This window comes from Aphidius gifuensis, linkage group LG1 (assembly GCF_014905175.1).
Source record: "Aphidius gifuensis isolate YNYX2018 linkage group LG1, ASM1490517v1, whole genome shotgun sequence".
Taxonomy (NCBI): domain Eukaryota; kingdom Metazoa; phylum Arthropoda; class Insecta; order Hymenoptera; family Braconidae; genus Aphidius; species Aphidius gifuensis.
Window position 1 is genome coordinate 689,243 of NC_057788.1, and position 16,366 is coordinate 705,608.

Sequence of the window (16,366 nt, forward strand, 5' to 3'; positions counted from 1 at the left end):
AAAATTAATTTAATCGAAATAAACAAAAAAAAAAATTTTAATAATTAAAAAAAATAATTTTATTAATAAAATTATCTTGCCAATATAAAAAAAAAATTTATTTCAACAACTGAAATACATGCTTATTTTATTGTTTAAAAAAAATCTCAATTATTAATTTACGATAATGAAAATTAAATCAAATGATAAATTAAAATTTCTAGTCATTTAAAACTGTTGGCTCGGTAAGAAATTCGAAAGTATTTAAGAGTGTTATTTGAAGAGAAACTAATTCTCGATAAGGAATATTTTCTGGTAATTTTTTATGAAAAATTTTTATCATTTCAGTAATCTCTTTGATAATTTTAAATGCTTCTTGTTTATTTTCTTCTTTCAAAACTTTATCCACTAAATAATTTCGAAACAAGAGACGATTGTACTGTTCAGCCGGAATAATTTCCTGAAAAATAAAATAATAATTAAACAATATTTCAGTAAAATTAAACAATTAAAGTAACATACTCTACAAAGTTTCATGTCTTCTATTATTGGCCAATTATTTTTACATGCAATACATTGACAATTGGTCATGAGGTTGGAAAGTGAATCTTGTCTTTCAGCTTTTGTGTTGTAAAAGTAATACAACCCTTTGACAATAGAAATCTATTTGAAAAAAAAAACATTATTATATTGTTAATAATTAATTAAATTAAATTAATTTTAGTAAATTATTGTTTTTGTCTTACTTGTTGGCCTTTTTTTATTGGTTTGATTGCAAAAAGTGAAGCTGTCGAGTTGAAATGATTCATAGCAACGTTAAAATCACAACTGTGTTTGATGATTTTGTTGAGTGGAAAGACTGAGTGTATATGCTACATAAAGAAAAATTATTAATAACATCATTTGACAAACATATTCACTAAAATATACAACTCACATGAAACATATGAAATCTCAAAATAAATGAATATTTGAGAATCAATCCTCCAACAAATACAACCCATTTGTTTTGTAAAAATCTTTTGAGAGTTAATTTTTTGCCAAAAATATCAGTGTAAAAAGCAAATATCAAAGCAATTCCTAACGACATTCTTGCTGGAGCCACTGAACAATCAATTGTATCTGTCAATGAACACTCGAGATTATGAAACGTCTCATACTGGCTTCCATCAAATTTATCATCAGGTTTTTTCACTTTTGATGCTGAAAATTAAATAAATAATAATTAATTATTAATTAATAACATTATTTAATATCATGCTATAAATAATTACCAGATAATTCAATATTATTGACATAATCCTTAAACTCAGTCAAACACTTAAAACGTTTAAACATCTTGATAAATATTTTAGCAGCAAATTGATAAACAATACTTGTTTTCATTCCAACTAATATATTTAAAACTGGACATTCAATATCATGATATTCTTTTGCAGCTGCATCACGACAAGTTGATGAACAAAATATGACATTTTGACAACGTTCACAAGGTACACCAGCAAAACATTCAGCTGAACAATGCCAACAGAATTTATGTCGTTTGTCTTCTTCAATAATTCTTGCAAATGATTGTTCAGCAAATATAAATTCACCAGGATCAATGTCTCTTGTCGCAATAACACATTGTTTATTTTCATTTGTAATTTTCAATGTAACAGCATCAGATGCACCATGAATTTTTGGATTATCATTAAGTACAGTTGGAAAATATTTAACACAATCAAATATAACACGTGATTTACCAAGTTTTTTTGTTATTTTTGAATAATTATTAATCATATTTTTGGCAATAATTAAATTTTCTTTTTGATCAATCATATTAGGAAGCCATTGAAATACATTTGCAAGTGATATACTTGATTCAATTGTTGAATTTTGCTTCAAAACACGAAAACAAAATGATTGTCGTAGAAATAATTTTGCTTTTAAATTATCTGGGTAGCCTGCTTTGATTGCTCGTTCAATGTCAAGAAGACAATCTTCATATAGTCTAGCTTTGAATAATACAGCTGAACGATTTGCATAAGCCAATGACAATTCAGTGGATCCAACTGGTGCACATGCTATACTTGATGTGTAACAAGTAATTGTCGAATTAATATAGCCATTATTTTTAAGTTCATACATTGTGTTTCCTTTTTTTCTCAATTTTTGTGATAGTTTAATATCTTTGAATGTCGTTATTTTTCTCATCTGATCGATTTGCGTTTGAAATAAATTTACTTGTAATTGTTGTAATAAAACGTAATTAACAGCTTGATAAAATGATTGTATTTTTGAAATGTTTTCATCATTACATTCAGCAGAATGTTGTCTAGATGAACGATTTTTCATTGGCTTCATTTTTCTTTTGATAAAATAAATTAAAAAGTTAAAAACTAGTTTAATAAAATTCTTTTAATTCATCAGTTTTTTTCCTGAAAAATAAATGAATATAAATTATATTTTAATTAATTAGATAATAAATTTATACCTACTTACATTTATTGTTATTATTTATTAAAAATGTATTGTATTGTAAAAATAATTTTAATCATGCCTGGTTAATCTTGATTCATGATGAATCCTTAAAACAGTTGTAATAAAATAATATAAAATCTAAAAAAACAAAAGACAAATAAACAAAAATAACTGTTTTTTAATTATTAAACAAAACCATCAAATTTTATATCAGTCTCTTTTTATTTTGTTGTTGTTGTTTTTTGTTTTGTGGGAGTAACAACTTGATGTGTTGGGAGATGGCGCGACACACATTATTTTTAATCGCCTCTCCAAAACACAACACACTTCAAAAAAAAAAAAATAAAAAAAAATAAAGAGAGCGGGTGGGGCTGTGGACCAGCTGGTAGGATTGAAGAGGGAATCCCAGTTGAGTAAAAATAAAGTAAACATCATACTTTCACCGGTATTAACCATAAAATATTTATTTAATTAATTATTAACTTGTTATTGTGTTGACAAGATCAACAATAGCAAATAATAGATGAATTGATTTATAAAAAAATTAACATTGTCAATTTATTTTTGTAGTGATTTGGATTGTTAACAATAAACAACATGATGCTGGAGGCAATAAATGAGATAACCGATCAAATTGTTCAACAACTTTGGCCAATTAAAATTAACGTAAGTTGTTGTTTTTTTTAATTAAAATTCTAAATGATTTAATTAATACAATTATTTACAGGTTGATGAAAAGTTGACAATTGACAAATTAAAGAATAAAATTTACAATGAATTTATGATTCCAAAAAAGTCTCAAAAATGGATTGCTGGTAAAATTTTTAATGACTTGGATGAGGTGAAATTAAATAATAACACTAATAATAATTCAATATTTCTTATTGTCTCTTCATCACCAGGTAATTTTTAGAGTCAATTTGAAATATATTTTTTTATTTGTTTAAATTAATAATATAAATTTAATTATATTTTTTTTTAGTTGTTGAAATTTGTGATAAAATCATTGAAGAAAAAGAAGTAGAAGAAGAAAAAAAAGAATGTGCAAGTACAAAAGATACTGAACAAGAAGATGTTGGTGTTGATGATAAATCATTATTGACTGTAAATATAATTAATGATATTCAAAAAGAAAATGTAAATTGTCAAGAAGAATTATTAAATGGTGATTCTCAATTAACTGACGATACAAAAATTGAATTAGTACCAATTTCAATACTCCAGCTGGAAGACAAAGATGAAAATAAATTATTTGATTTGTATGTTCAATTATATGGAGAAGAACCAAACGTTGAATCGTCACTTGTATCAATTGAGCTTGAAAATGTTAAAAAAAATGAGTTGATTGATGATACAAATGAAACAGAAATAATATCTGTTGAGTTGACAAGTGGACAACAAGATTTTAATGATAATAATAAATTTATTGTTGAAAAAAATGAGCCAGAAAAAAAATTATTAACACTTGTTAAAATTGAACAACAAGATTTGGTAAAAGATGAAACAAGTCCTGGTAATTCTTCTCATGAATTAGAAAATATTGATGAAGAAAAAAAATCACCAGTTTTGGAATTTTTAGAAAGAAATGAAATGATTCCTCTTGAATCTTATCATAAAGTAGACAATATTGATGATGAAAAAGAATCACCAGTTTTGGAATTTAATCATCAAGATTTAAAAGAAGATATATCAATTCCTATTGATGTTTTTGATCATGAAATAGAAAATATTGATAAAGAAAAAGAATCACCAGTTTTGGAATTTAAACAACAAGATTTAGAACAAAATGAAATGATTCCTCTTGAATCTTATCATGAAATAGAAAATATTGATAGAGAAAAAGAAACACTAGTTTTAGAATTTAAACAGCAAGATTTAAAAGAAGATAGATCAATTTCTGGTGATTCTCATCATGATGATGAAAATAAAACAGATCTAATACCATTTGATTTGACAAGTGAACAAGATTTTGATAATAATAATAAATTTATTGTTGAAGAAAAAGAGCCAGATGATACTAGCTCAATAACATCAATTGAAACTTTGAAAATCGATGATCTAAAAGAAATAATGGTTGATCTAAATGACAATTATCAGTTACCATCACCAATTGTTATTCCAAATAAAAAAGAAAATGATAATTATGTTAAACAATTACCACTTGTTATTCCTGAGTCAACTTACATTGAACCTGCATATAAAAAAAAATCAAGAGCTTTTTTTAGAATTCCTCGTGAATCAAGAGTTTCATCAAGTGTTCCTGAGTTGTCAAGATTAGACAATGTGAAACGACGAGAAGTTGATGATGGTGCTGTTGGTTTTACTAGTTTTAGTACTCGAGACTATGAATCATCAGATGATGAAGAAGTAGGCGGCTTACGTGATTATATTAGACATCAATCTTGGCAAAATCAGCAACTTGAAGAAAACATAAGAACTATTAACAAACAAACTCGCACGTTGATTCAAGATGAAGTAGAAGATTTACAAATGGCCATTCAAATGAGTGAACAAATGTATGAAAAAAATAATGTTATTAATAATTACAATCAAAACACACAATTGATTCAACAAAAACCAAAAAAAGAGATAAATGAAAATCCTGAAAGCTCGTCATTAATTGAATTAATGATGCTTGAAGATGTTGATCTCATACAAAATTTTGATGATTTTCAATGTCCAATATGTCTTGAAATTTTTGGTAAATATGAAGGTGTCATTTTGCGTGATTGTCATCACACATTTTGTCGGTAAATAATATATAAATTTTATTCAAAATAAATTATTAATTATATTAAAAATATTTATAAATTAATTTTGTAAATTTTTTTTTGTTTAATTTAGTGATTGTCTTAGAAATACAATTAGACACTGTGAAGAACCAACCGTCAAGTGTCCATACACAGAGAAATACGCTTGTGAATTTACTCTTCGTGATCTTGAAATAAAATCAGTAAGATTTTTATTTTAATTATGATAATGCTTTTTAATTTTTTAATCTTAATTTAATGTTGCTTTTTTTTTGTTCAGCTTGTTAATGCCATTGACTATGAAAAGCATATTTTAAAATCACTTATTTATGCTGAAAATACAGCTTGTAAAAATAAAAATGAAAAATCATTTCATTGTTTATCACCTGATTGCCCAGGTTGGTGTTATTATCAAGGATTTGAATTGGCTTTCAACTGTAACGTATGTGGAAGTAGAAATTGCTTGGTTTGTAAAGTTATTCATCCTTTGGACGAAGAATGTTGGGATCATTTTGATAAAGCTACAAATGCACAAACTTCAAAATTAACTGAAGCTCAACGTCAATCTATGATTGAAAAACGAGAGATAATGGAGTGTTCCAATTGTCAAGTTGCAATTGTTAAAAATGAAGGATGTGATGGTATTATATGTACCATGTGCAAGACAATGCTGTGTTGGCCGAGGACCTAGATGGGGACCACGGGTTAATATAATTTAAATTAAATTTAAATAAACATTAAAATTTTATAAATTCTAATTGCTAATAATTAAAATTCATGCGAATTACTATTTTATTTTTTCAGGGTAAAGGTGACACCTCTGGAGGATGTCGTTGCGGTGTGCCTCCTGGAAGAACTTGTCATCCAGAATGCAAGGGTTGTCATTAATAAAATAAACAACAATACAACTCATTTAAAAAAATCAATTTTGATCTTAATTTTTACTATAATATTTCTTTAATAAAAAAAAAAAAATATGAACAAAAATTATTGTAAATAATTTGATTTATACTTTTTTACTATGTAATATAAAAAAAATAAATAAAAATATAATTATTATTATATTTCAAGTATTAATTTATTATTCATTTATCGATAAATAAATTCTACGAATTTTTTAAATCAAATGTTAGATATAACGTGAAACTTGTTGTGTTATACAAAACGAGTAGATAAAAAAATAACTGATAAAAATAATTGAGTTTTTTTTATGTTCAACTCGTGAGGTTGACGTTATTTTTAAAGAGAGAAAAAAATATTTAAAACAATAAGCTGGGTCAAAACAAAAACATCACGTTCGCTTGTACATGTATATCATGTATGTGTTAAAAATCAAGAATAACACGTGGGCACCAAAAAGGCACGACAAAATCAGACAAAACACAGCAACTTGTCTGATTTGAGCTGGTAATCTAACCTAACTTGAATCAGGTAAATTATAAAGTTAATAAATAAAAATTAATGTCACTAACAACACTAATCTAATTTTAATATCAAGTTGATTAAATTTTTTTATTTATTTTAATTGTGTGACTCAAACTCGACAGTAATCTTATCAGCTTTATCACCGGTTTGTCAGAATCAATTATCAACCATAATAATAATAATAATAATAACAAAAAAAAAATTAAAATAATGTCTGAGGATAAAAAACAACAGCAAACATCACAAGTATATTTTTTATTTTTATTAACTAAATTATGTGTATTATTTTTCTTTAATTTGTTGTATAATTAAAAATTAGATGAGCATGGAGATTGAGACAAGTTTTACATCAAAAACATATGAAAACAATTTTTATAATAATAATAATAATAATAATAATGGCTGTGAAAATAAAGAAGCTGTAAATGATGTTGAAGTTGAGAATGTTGAAGAAGAAAGTATGATTGATGATGATGATGACGACATCGACGATGATGATGAAGATGATGATGATGATGATGATGCTTGGATGATTGAGGATGATACAACATGGTTTGAAGATGATCCTAAGCCACAGCCATCTGAGCAAGAAAAAGTTGAACAATTTGTTGAATTAATGGTTAAAGAAGATTGTAATCTTATGCCAAATATTTTAAAAATAACATGTGCTATTTGTCTTGATGATTGTGAACAAGCTGATGGTGTTATTCTTCGTAATTGTCGTCATACATTTTGCAGGTAATAATTTAATCAAAAAAAAAAATCTATTACAATACTTGTAAATTTTTTAATTAATATTTAATTTTTTTAGAGTTTGTTTAGAAGGAACAATACGTCATTGTGAAGAACCACTTGTTAAGTGTCCAAATGCTGATGGATGTGATTTATTTCTTCAAGAACGTGAAATTAAAGCTGTCAGTATTTAAAATATTAAAAATTAAATTTATATTTTAATTATTAAATTATTTTATACTTGTTATAGTTGGTTGATCCAGAAGTTTATGAACAATATCTTGCAAAATCAATAATACAAGCTGAAAATGAAGCTGGTGATGAAGCATTTCATTGTCGAACACAAGATTGTCCAGGTTGGGCTTTTATTGAAGCTGGTGCATTAATATATTTGTGTCAAGTTTGTTTTTCTGTAAATTGCTTGATATGTCAAGCTATTCATCAAGGAAAAACTTGTGCTGAGTATCAAGAAGATCAACGATTAAATAAAACAGCATATGAACAGGCAAGATTAACTGAAAATCAACTTGAAGAAATGTTGGCAAGAGGTGAAGTAATGCGTTGTCCAAAATGTGGTGTTATTATTACCAAAACAATTGGATGTGATGGTATGACATGCAAAATGTGCAAGACTGCGTTGTGCTGGGCAACAAAAGGTGCTCGATGGGGACCTCGTGTAAGTATATTCATTTTTTTTATAATTAAATTTCCCTGCAGCTAATTAACAATTTTTTTTTAAATTTATTTATCCATCAGGGATATGGTGATACATCAGGTGGATGTCGTTGTCGAGTCAATGGACAATTGTGTCATCCTAACTGTGGCAATTGTCATTAGATAATTTTTTTTTTAAATTTTTTTACCTTAATTTGCATGTAAATGTAATGTTTTTATAAAATTAAAAATTCATGAAACAAAAGTTATTTTTTTTTTTTTATTTTATATATAATACAGTCAATAATTTAATGAGAATTAAAAAATTTAATAATTTAAAATATCAAATTTCAGTATAGTGGCTTTGGCTTTGGCTACAGTCGACATTAGTCACGTACTGTTGATCATGCTTGCTTTTTAAATAGTTTTCCATCAATACGTAATTATCTCGTTTTTTTTTTTTTTTGTTTATTCATTAAAATCAAATAACCAAGTTGATTAAATTTTACTTTTACGAATAAAATATTTAAATAAATGTTTTACACATATTATTTTTTGATAGCATTGGGTTCTTTTGTAAGCTGTGACAGTATCACATTTCATCACTTATCAATCTTTCCAAGTAAGTGATTTTATTTTAACTGTGTTTTATAACGTATCAATTATTAATATTAATTTTATAAACCTTTTTTATGATTCAATTATTACGCAGAGAATAAAAATACATTAAAATTTATTTAAAAATACAGTAGTACAATTTTTTTCAATGTTTATTATTCATATATTTTTTTATTTTTTATTTCTTTTGACTAATGAAAATTTTAAGTAATGATAAAACAATTTTTGAAAATATATTTAAAATTTTTTAATATACAATTAGAAATATGAGATTTGTAATTTTAAGGCGAGTTTTTATTTTTTTTTAAGCACAGAGAGAGAAAAAAAGAGAGAGAGAAGCTGCGAGATTAATGATTATTTACATATTGTTATTCATTGGCGCTTACATCACTGGAGACGAATCTGGAACAATCCAGTAATCTATAATAATAATAATAATAATAATAATAATAATGAAAACCAATGAAAACGGCCTGCAAGTTCTGATCTTCTTTTGTCTGCCTCGTCTTTTTTATTCTGAGCGTCGTTAGATTATCATCAAGTGTTTCTACTGATTGTCGACCATTCTAATTTAACTAAAAACAAAAAAAGAAAAATATACAGTTAAAATTAATAATAACATAGGTCAAACAGTTGATCAATAAAAATATAGCGAGTTGGATACACAAAATTTTGTTGGAATTTTGTATTTGACTTTATTGAATACCATCAAAAATCACAAGTAAGTTTTCATTCACGTTTTTTATTTTTTTTAATCAATTATCAATTGTTTAAATATTATTTTCACAATAACTTTTTTTTTAACAATTAAAAATTATGCTAAAATCATAGTAGTTTTTTTTTATTTATTTTTTTTTAAATTATCTTTATTATTAATATTATTTAACTATTTAGGAATGGAGATAAAAAAATATTGTGATTGTCCTAACTATGGCTGTATGTATGTTCATAATCGTCCTGTTGATACTATAACGGATGCAAAACAACTTTTTTTACAAAAAACGACATTCAAAGACAAATTCGAGGTGGTATGGAAGTCTTCAGTCGCTTATATTGAAGAAAGTTGTGATGGACTTGGAAAAAGTGTTGATCACTCAGAATCCTTGAGAGAACTTGGTAACAAGGAATACACTACTCCTAAAAATGAAGATTATCTGCGTAAATCAATTGAAGCATACACCAAGAGTATTGCTTGTGCACCAGCTGGATCCAATGAATTGTCATTGGCTTATGCAAATCGTTCAGCTGTATTATTCAAAGCTAGACTCTATCAAGATTGTCTTCTTGACATAGAACGTGCTTTAAAATCAGGCTATCCAGATGAATTAAAAACAAAATTATTTGTACGTCAATCATTGTGCTTCAAGGCCTTAGACCCAAGCTTTAATATTGAGTCAAGTGGCAATGCAATTCTCTGGCTTCCTAATTCAAAAAAAAACAATCCAAATTACAACGTCAAAGATGAATATTCAAAGATGATAAAACATCTTGAAAAACCACGTAATGTTAGTTTGTTTTCACCAGAAATGAAAAATAAAATAATAGTTGGTGGATCTGATGCAATTGAATTGTCAAAAACAAATGACAATAATCAACATGTTGTTGCAACAAGAGACATCAAATCTGGTGAATTTATTTACCTTTCTGAGCCATTTGCAATGGTTCAATCTGACAAATCACGTTATATTAGTTGTTGGCATTGTTGTCGTCAAACTTTGGCTGGTATACCATGTGATGAATGTCCAAATGTTGTGTTTTGTTCACCAGAATGCAAAGAAAAAGCATGGAATGAATATCACAATCTTGAATGTTTAGTCTTGGGACAACTTTTAAAATCTGCCAAAATCTATTTGGAACATCTATCAACAGTAAAAATTTTTTTAAAGGCTATCAACTCAGCAGGTGGTTTAATTCAATTGCAAAAGAAAATTGCCAATATTGACTCGATGAAAGATGAGGGGTTGATATTTGTCAATGGTACTCTTGATGTAAATTCTATTGATAATTTTCATCGTCTTGATTATTATAAACCAACATCAACTATGTGTACATTTGAAACGACAGAAGTAGCAGTATGGATTGTTACAATTTTGTGTAAAAAAACAAATATATTAGGTCAAAAAATGACATTGAAAAATTTAATTAAAAATAAAAATAAAAAAATATTTATTCTGGGAGAATTATTATTGCGATATAAGATGATTGTTGATCACAATGTTCAAACTGTATGTATATTTATTTAATTAATTAATTATTAATAATTTATAAATTATAATATGTATTATATCTTGACAAAAATTTATTAGTTTGCAGTAACAGAACTTGGTCGTTCAGTTGAGTGGTCAGATGTCGTCATGCCATTTTATAAGATATTAAAAAACAGCTGTGATCCTAATGTTGATTGGGCTTATTTGGGTTCAAAGGTTGGTTATTATGCTAAAAAGCCAATCATGCAAGGAGAACTGTTACTTCCGAGTGCTGCTGGTCCATATTATACAAAATCAAAGTTCGACCGACATCAGATACTAGAATATATCACTGATGATCCTGTACCATGTAAATGTACAGCATGTACTGAAAATTTGCCAACTGGGCAATATCTTCCATCTTACCAGGTATTTATTTTGTTGATTGTTGAAAATTTTAAATTTTTAAAACTAGTAATATTAAGCAATATATTTATTTATTTATTTTTTTAAACATCAGAGCATGATGTTGCCAACAAAAATCGAGCAACAATTGGATTGTATGATGCAAACACTACAATTGTGGCAAGATGTCATTGCCAATGGAGATACTGAAGAATTATTAACAATCAAGGATACTTTGAATAGCATGAATGATGAATTTTATAAATCCATTACTGGTCCTTGTCGGGAAATGTCGTTATGGTATTACTCAATCAGAATATTACATAGTCGACTTCATATGGTTCATAATAATATAATGAACATGAATAAGTCAACATGTTAGATTATCATTATTTATATGTTTTTTTTTTTTGGGCAAAAATATTCATAACTTTCATATTGGTATATTTAAATTTTTAAAAATTGAATTAAACCATGAAGTTTTTTAAATATTGCTTAAATAAATTTAACAATTATTCATTAGATTCTTGGTATTTTCGTTGAATTAATTTTCTTTCAAATTATTTTTTAATTTGCTTTCAGATTATTCATTTATAATAATTTTTTAATTTAATGGTTTCATTTCACTTTCATAAAATCATAATAATTATCAGCATGTGTCTGATAAAAATTTAAAAAAAAAAATGAATAAATAATTAAAAGCTGTTTTTTTTCACTATTTCAATAATGTTTTAAAATAAAGCTTTCATACAATATTTTTCATATAAAAATAGAATTACAAAATTCACAAAAGTTGTAATAGTATTTCAATCACGAAAAATTATTTTAAATTTCAACAAGGTAAAGTTATTGTTTAAACACATTGACTATTTCTATTTCTCAATTTTATTTTTCGACGTAATATAAAATTGGATAATAAATATTTTTCTTAATTCATTTTGTTCTATTATAATTTATATGAAAATAATTAATACATCAAATTTACCATTAGTTATTGAATATTATAAAATATATTCTATAAATAATTATTGTCTACATTGACTAAATAACTATAATTTTTTTTCTACAAAAATTAATAAAACAACTCAATGAAGATATAATCAAATTTTTTTTTTAATAATTATTAATTACAAATAGAAATATGATGCTTTTAAAACTTTGTTTGAGAGTTAATTAAGATTTTTTTTTTTTTTCATACAGTGAATAATTTACTGAGAATGAAAAAATTAAATAATTTAAAATATTAAATTTCTATCATGTGTAATATGAGTATGAAATAATAACATAGATAGTAAACTTATGACTGGCTTTGGCTACAGTCGACAATTCGACATTTAGTCACGTAGTCACATACTCATACCCATTCTGGGAAATTGGTGATCATGCTGGTTAGAGTGATAGACTTGATTCTTGTTAATAGTTTTCCATAAATACATAATTATTTCATAACAAACAAATTAGCCACACCAGAATTTTGATTAATTTCTTGTTTTTTTTTTTATTCATTAAAATCAAATAACCATGTCATTGGGTTCTTTTGTGAGCTGAGACAGTATCACATTTCATCACTTTGCTTATCAATCTTTACAAGTAAGTGATTTTAATTCAACTGTGTTTTATAACGTATCAATTATTAATATTATTAATTTATTTAAAAATACAATAACTTTTTTTCAATACATATTGTTTATGCATTTATATATAAATAAAAAATATAAATTATAAATTTTTTTTAAAACCAAATCAATAATGTAAGATGTCATCCTAATTGTTAGAAAATATTTTTTTTTATTTTTCACTTTTACTAATCCAAATTTCAAATAAATGTAATTTTTTTTTATAATTAATAATAATGAAAATTAATAATTATTAATTATAAATTAATGAAACAATTTAATGAAAAAATAAGGGCGAATTTTCAGCAGAGAGAAACTAAGAGAGATATTTATATAGAGAGAGAGCAAGAGAGAGAGCGTGTGTGATTAATGATTATTCCGATTATTGGCATTGTCACTGGCATCACTGGAGAGTGGAGAGTGTACATAGACTGGTGGAGACCACTTGAATTCCGAATAATCTCGAACAATCTCGAAAAAGAATAAAAACCGCCTGCAGTTTCTAAGCTGCCTTCTTTTGTGTTCTGGGCGTCGATGGACTACTATCAAGCGTTTTAGCTGATAATAACTAAAAAAAAAAAATACAATTAATATCAATAACACAGATTAAACAGTTGATCAATAAAAATTTACCAAATTAAATAAATGAAATTTGCTTGAAATTTTATATTTGATTTTTTTTTTCAAGGAAATACCATCAAAGATCTCAAGTAAGTTTTTTTTGTCATGCAAAGACCATGATAATTTTATTTTTATTCAATTTGCTATAAACATGTTTTTTTTTTTTCATTGATTATCAATGATAAATTATTATTATTTATTTCATTTAACGATGTAGCAATGGAAAAAAAACATAACCGTGATCATCCTGCTGATACTACAGCTGATGCAAAACAACTTTTTTTACAAAAAACGACATTGAAAGATAAATTTGAAGTGGTATGGAAATCTTCGATTTCTTCTATTGAAAAAGAAAGTGATGATAAATTTGTAAAAAGTGTTGATCACTCGGAATCTTGGAGGAAAATTGGTAACAACGAATTCACTACTTCAAAAAATGAAGATTATCTGCGCAAATCAATTGAAGCATACACCAAAAGTATTGCTTTTGCACCAGCTGGATCCAATGAATTGTCATTGGCTTATGCAAATCGTTCAGCTGTATTATTCGAAGCTAGACTTTATCAAGATTGTCTTCTTGATATTGAACGCGCATTGAAATCAGGCTATCCAGATGATTTAAAAACAAAATTATTTTTACGTCAATCATTGTGTTTCAAGGCCTTGAAACCAAGCTCAAATACTGAGACAAATATTTCAATGGCCAATGCAATGCAGTGGCTTCCGAATTTGAAAAAAAATAATCGCAAATACAACATCACCAAGGAGTATTCAAAGATGATGCATCAACTTGAAAAACCACGTGATGTGAGTTTGTTTTCACCAGAAATAAAAAATAAAAATTCAATAATAGCTGGTGGATCTGATGCAATTGAGCTGAAAAGAATAAATGACAATAATCAACATATTGTTGCAACAAGAGACATTAAATCTGGTGAATTTATTTATCTTTCTGAGCCACTTGCAATGGTTCAATCTCCCGAATTACGTTTTATTAATTGTTGGCATTGTGGTTGTCAAACTTGGGCTGGTGTACCATGTGATCAATGTTCAAATGTTGTATTTTGTTCACAACAATGTAAAGAAAAAGCATGGAATGAATATCATGATATTGAATGTTTAGTCTTAGGACAACTTACAAAACCTACCAAAATATATTTGGAATATCTATTGACATTAAAAATTTTTTTAAAGGCTATCAACTCAGCAGGTGGTTTAATTGAATTGAAAACAAAAATTGACAAGATTGACTCGATGAAAAATGAAGGGTTGATATTTACCAATGGTACTCTTGATGTAAATTCTCTTGATAATTTTCATCGTCTTGATTATTTTAAACCAACATCAACTATGTGTAAATTTGAAACGACAGAAATGGCAGTATGGATTGTCACAACTCTGGGTCAAAAAACAAATATACTTGGTAAAAAAATGACATTGAAAAATTTAATTAAAAATAAAAATAAAAAAATATTTATTCTGGGAGAATTATTATTGCGATATCAGATGATTGTTAGTCACACTGGTCTATATGTATGTATATATAAATTTATAAATTATAATTATTTTATTATATTATAAAAAAAAAAAAAAATTTATTAGTTTGCAAACTCAGAACCTGGCGATACTGTTGAATGGTCAAATTTCATGATGTCATTTTGTAAATTAACAAAAAGAAGCTGTGATCCTAACGTTGATTGGGCTTACTTGGGTCCAAATGTTGGATATTATGCTAAGAAACCAATCATACAAGGAGAACCGGTATTTATTAATATCTAAGTCTTCAAATAATTTTACTTGTTTTTTTTTTTTTTTTGAATTTTGATAATTAATAACCAAAAATTGATTTCAGATACTGGTGAGCACCGTTGGTTCATATTCATTACCTAAAATCATACGAAATGTAAGTTTTCGACATATTACTGATGATCCTGTACCATGTAAATGCATAGCATGTGTTGAAAATTGGCCAGCAGCACGATATCTTCCATCTTACCAGGTATTTATTTAGTTGAAAAATTTATTTTAAATTAATTCAAGAACAAACTATTTGATTATATTTGTTTTTTTTTTTTTATGTGTTAATAGAGCATGGGGTTGCCAATAAGCATCACAAAAAAGTTGGATCGTATGACGCTCATAATGAAAGGGTGGATAGGTATCATTCGTAACAAAGATACTAAAGAATTATTAAAAATCAAGGATAAATTAAATGGCATGAATGATGAATTTCATCAATACATTACTGGTCCTTGCCAAGAAATTCCATTATGGTATTTTGCAATGAGAATGCTATACAATCGACTACATATGGTTTATCATAATACAATGACCATGTACGAAAATTCAACAAATTCATAAAGTTTTTTTAATTTTATTATTACAAATTTAAATAAATTTAAGTACATTCATTGGATTCTTAATGATTTTATTATGTTAATTTTTTTTTATTTGCTATTGGGTATACTCAATTCATTTCCATTCAATTCCAGAGAGAAATAATAAGTATCAATATGTATTTGAAAAATAAAAAAGTAAAAAAATTTTGATAAATAATCAAGTGTTGTTTTTTTTCGACGTAATATAAAATTGGATAATAAATATTTTTCTTAAATAATTTTATTAAATTACAATTTATATTAAAATAATAAATTCAAGTTTTCATTAGTTATTAAATATAATATAAAATTGATTGTTATTATTTATATATTATTTATTGAATTACTCATATTTATTATTTTATATGAATAATTATTAAAGATTAATTCTTTTATTTTTTACCTTGACTTTGATTTCAAGTTGATGAGTTTAATATTTTTTTAGACGAAAATTAATGAAACAATTTCATGAAAATATAAGAAAATTTATTTTTTGATAATTATTTTAATTAAAAATATAAAATTTGTAATTTTAGGAT

At 25.9% G+C, this 16,366-nt stretch overlaps 5 protein-coding genes across 5 annotated transcripts; 4 read left to right on the forward strand and 1 right to left on the reverse strand.

Annotated features, from left to right (window-relative positions):
* Window positions 1-76: 76 nt before the first annotated feature.
* LOC122860693 (SET and MYND domain-containing protein 4-like) lies at window positions 77-2,399 on the reverse strand. The gene is made up of 5 exons (XM_044164611.1): window positions 1,254-2,399; window positions 917-1,182; window positions 726-851; window positions 502-642; window positions 77-439 (listed from the first exon to the last, which is right to left on the reverse strand). Exons 1-5 carry the CDS (start codon window positions 2,323-2,325, stop codon window positions 200-202), a joined length of 1,845 nt encoding a protein of 614 aa, XP_044020546.1. The 5' UTR covers window positions 2,326-2,399; the 3' UTR covers window positions 77-199.
* Window positions 2,400-3,547: 1,148 nt separating this feature from the next.
* LOC122847793 lies at window positions 3,548-5,883 on the forward strand. The gene is made up of 3 exons (XM_044145648.1): window positions 3,548-5,192; window positions 5,287-5,395; window positions 5,473-5,883. The coding sequence occupies exons 1-3, from the start codon at window positions 4,033-4,035 to the stop codon at window positions 5,881-5,883; spliced, it is 1,680 nt and encodes a 559-aa protein (XP_044001583.1). The 5' UTR covers window positions 3,548-4,032.
* Window positions 5,884-6,506: 623 nt separating this feature from the next.
* On the forward strand, window positions 6,507-8,186 carry LOC122847794 (ranBP-type and C3HC4-type zinc finger-containing protein 1-like). The gene is made up of 5 exons (XM_044145649.1): window positions 6,507-6,623; window positions 6,937-7,355; window positions 7,429-7,531; window positions 7,600-8,025; window positions 8,106-8,186. The coding sequence occupies exons 2-5, from the start codon at window positions 6,937-6,939 to the stop codon at window positions 8,184-8,186; spliced, it is 1,029 nt and encodes a 342-aa protein (XP_044001584.1). The 5' UTR covers window positions 6,507-6,623.
* Window positions 8,187-9,225: 1,039 nt separating this feature from the next.
* On the forward strand, window positions 9,226-11,594 carry LOC122847795 (SET and MYND domain-containing protein 4-like). Its single transcript, XM_044145651.1, has 4 exons — window positions 9,226-9,342; window positions 9,516-10,846; window positions 10,928-11,236; window positions 11,328-11,594. The coding sequence occupies exons 2-4, from the start codon at window positions 9,518-9,520 to the stop codon at window positions 11,592-11,594; spliced, it is 1,905 nt and encodes a 634-aa protein (XP_044001586.1). The 5' UTR covers window positions 9,226-9,342; window positions 9,516-9,517.
* Window positions 11,595-13,529: 1,935 nt separating this feature from the next.
* LOC122847796 (SET and MYND domain-containing protein 4-like) lies at window positions 13,530-15,810 on the forward strand. Its single transcript, XM_044145652.1, has 5 exons — window positions 13,530-13,538; window positions 13,667-14,982; window positions 15,052-15,210; window positions 15,302-15,448; window positions 15,538-15,810. The coding sequence occupies exons 2-5, from the start codon at window positions 13,669-13,671 to the stop codon at window positions 15,808-15,810; spliced, it is 1,893 nt and encodes a 630-aa protein (XP_044001587.1). The 5' UTR covers window positions 13,530-13,538; window positions 13,667-13,668.
* Window positions 15,811-16,366: the final 556 nt, after the last annotated feature.

What these genes read in the sequence shown, in the direction of transcription:
- LOC122860693 (XM_044164611.1), bottom strand. Translation starts at nt 2,325, where the DNA reads ATGAAGCCAATGAAAAATCGTTCATCTAGACAACATTCTGCTGAATGT. An exon ending in TGAGATTTCATATGTTTCAT is followed by an intron (nt 852 to 916) that starts GTGAGTTGTATA and finishes TTCTTTATGTAG; the next exon opens with CATATACACTCAGTCTTTCC. An exon ending in CAATAAAAAAAGGCCAACAA is followed by an intron (nt 643 to 725) that starts GTAAGACAAAAA and finishes TTTTTCAAATAG; the next exon opens with ATTTCTATTGTCAAAGGGTT.
- LOC122847793 (XM_044145648.1), top strand. Translation starts at nt 4,033, where the DNA reads ATGATTCCTCTTGAATCTTATCATAAAGTAGACAATATTGATGATGAA. An exon ending in TGTCATCACACATTTTGTCG is followed by an intron (nt 5,193 to 5,286) that starts GTAAATAATATA and finishes TGTTTAATTTAG; the next exon opens with TGATTGTCTTAGAAATACAA. An exon ending in GTGATCTTGAAATAAAATCA is followed by an intron (nt 5,396 to 5,472) that starts GTAAGATTTTTA and finishes TTTTTTGTTCAG; the next exon opens with CTTGTTAATGCCATTGACTA.
- LOC122847794 (XM_044145649.1), top strand. Translation starts at nt 6,937, where the DNA reads ATGAGCATGGAGATTGAGACAAGTTTTACATCAAAAACATATGAAAAC. An exon ending in TGTCGTCATACATTTTGCAG is followed by an intron (nt 7,356 to 7,428) that starts GTAATAATTTAA and finishes TAATTTTTTTAG; the next exon opens with AGTTTGTTTAGAAGGAACAA. An exon ending in GTGCTCGATGGGGACCTCGT is followed by an intron (nt 8,026 to 8,105) that starts GTAAGTATATTC and finishes TTTATCCATCAG; the next exon opens with GGATATGGTGATACATCAGG.
- LOC122847795 (XM_044145651.1), top strand. Translation starts at nt 9,518, where the DNA reads ATGGAGATAAAAAAATATTGTGATTGTCCTAACTATGGCTGTATGTAT. An exon ending in TTGATCACAATGTTCAAACT is followed by an intron (nt 10,847 to 10,927) that starts GTATGTATATTT and finishes AAAATTTATTAG; the next exon opens with TTTGCAGTAACAGAACTTGG. An exon ending in AATATCTTCCATCTTACCAG is followed by an intron (nt 11,237 to 11,327) that starts GTATTTATTTTG and finishes TTTAAACATCAG; the next exon opens with AGCATGATGTTGCCAACAAA.
- LOC122847796 (XM_044145652.1), top strand. Translation starts at nt 13,669, where the DNA reads ATGGAAAAAAAACATAACCGTGATCATCCTGCTGATACTACAGCTGAT. An exon ending in CAATCATACAAGGAGAACCG is followed by an intron (nt 15,211 to 15,301) that starts GTATTTATTAAT and finishes AATTGATTTCAG; the next exon opens with ATACTGGTGAGCACCGTTGG. An exon ending in GATATCTTCCATCTTACCAG is followed by an intron (nt 15,449 to 15,537) that starts GTATTTATTTAG and finishes ATGTGTTAATAG; the next exon opens with AGCATGGGGTTGCCAATAAG.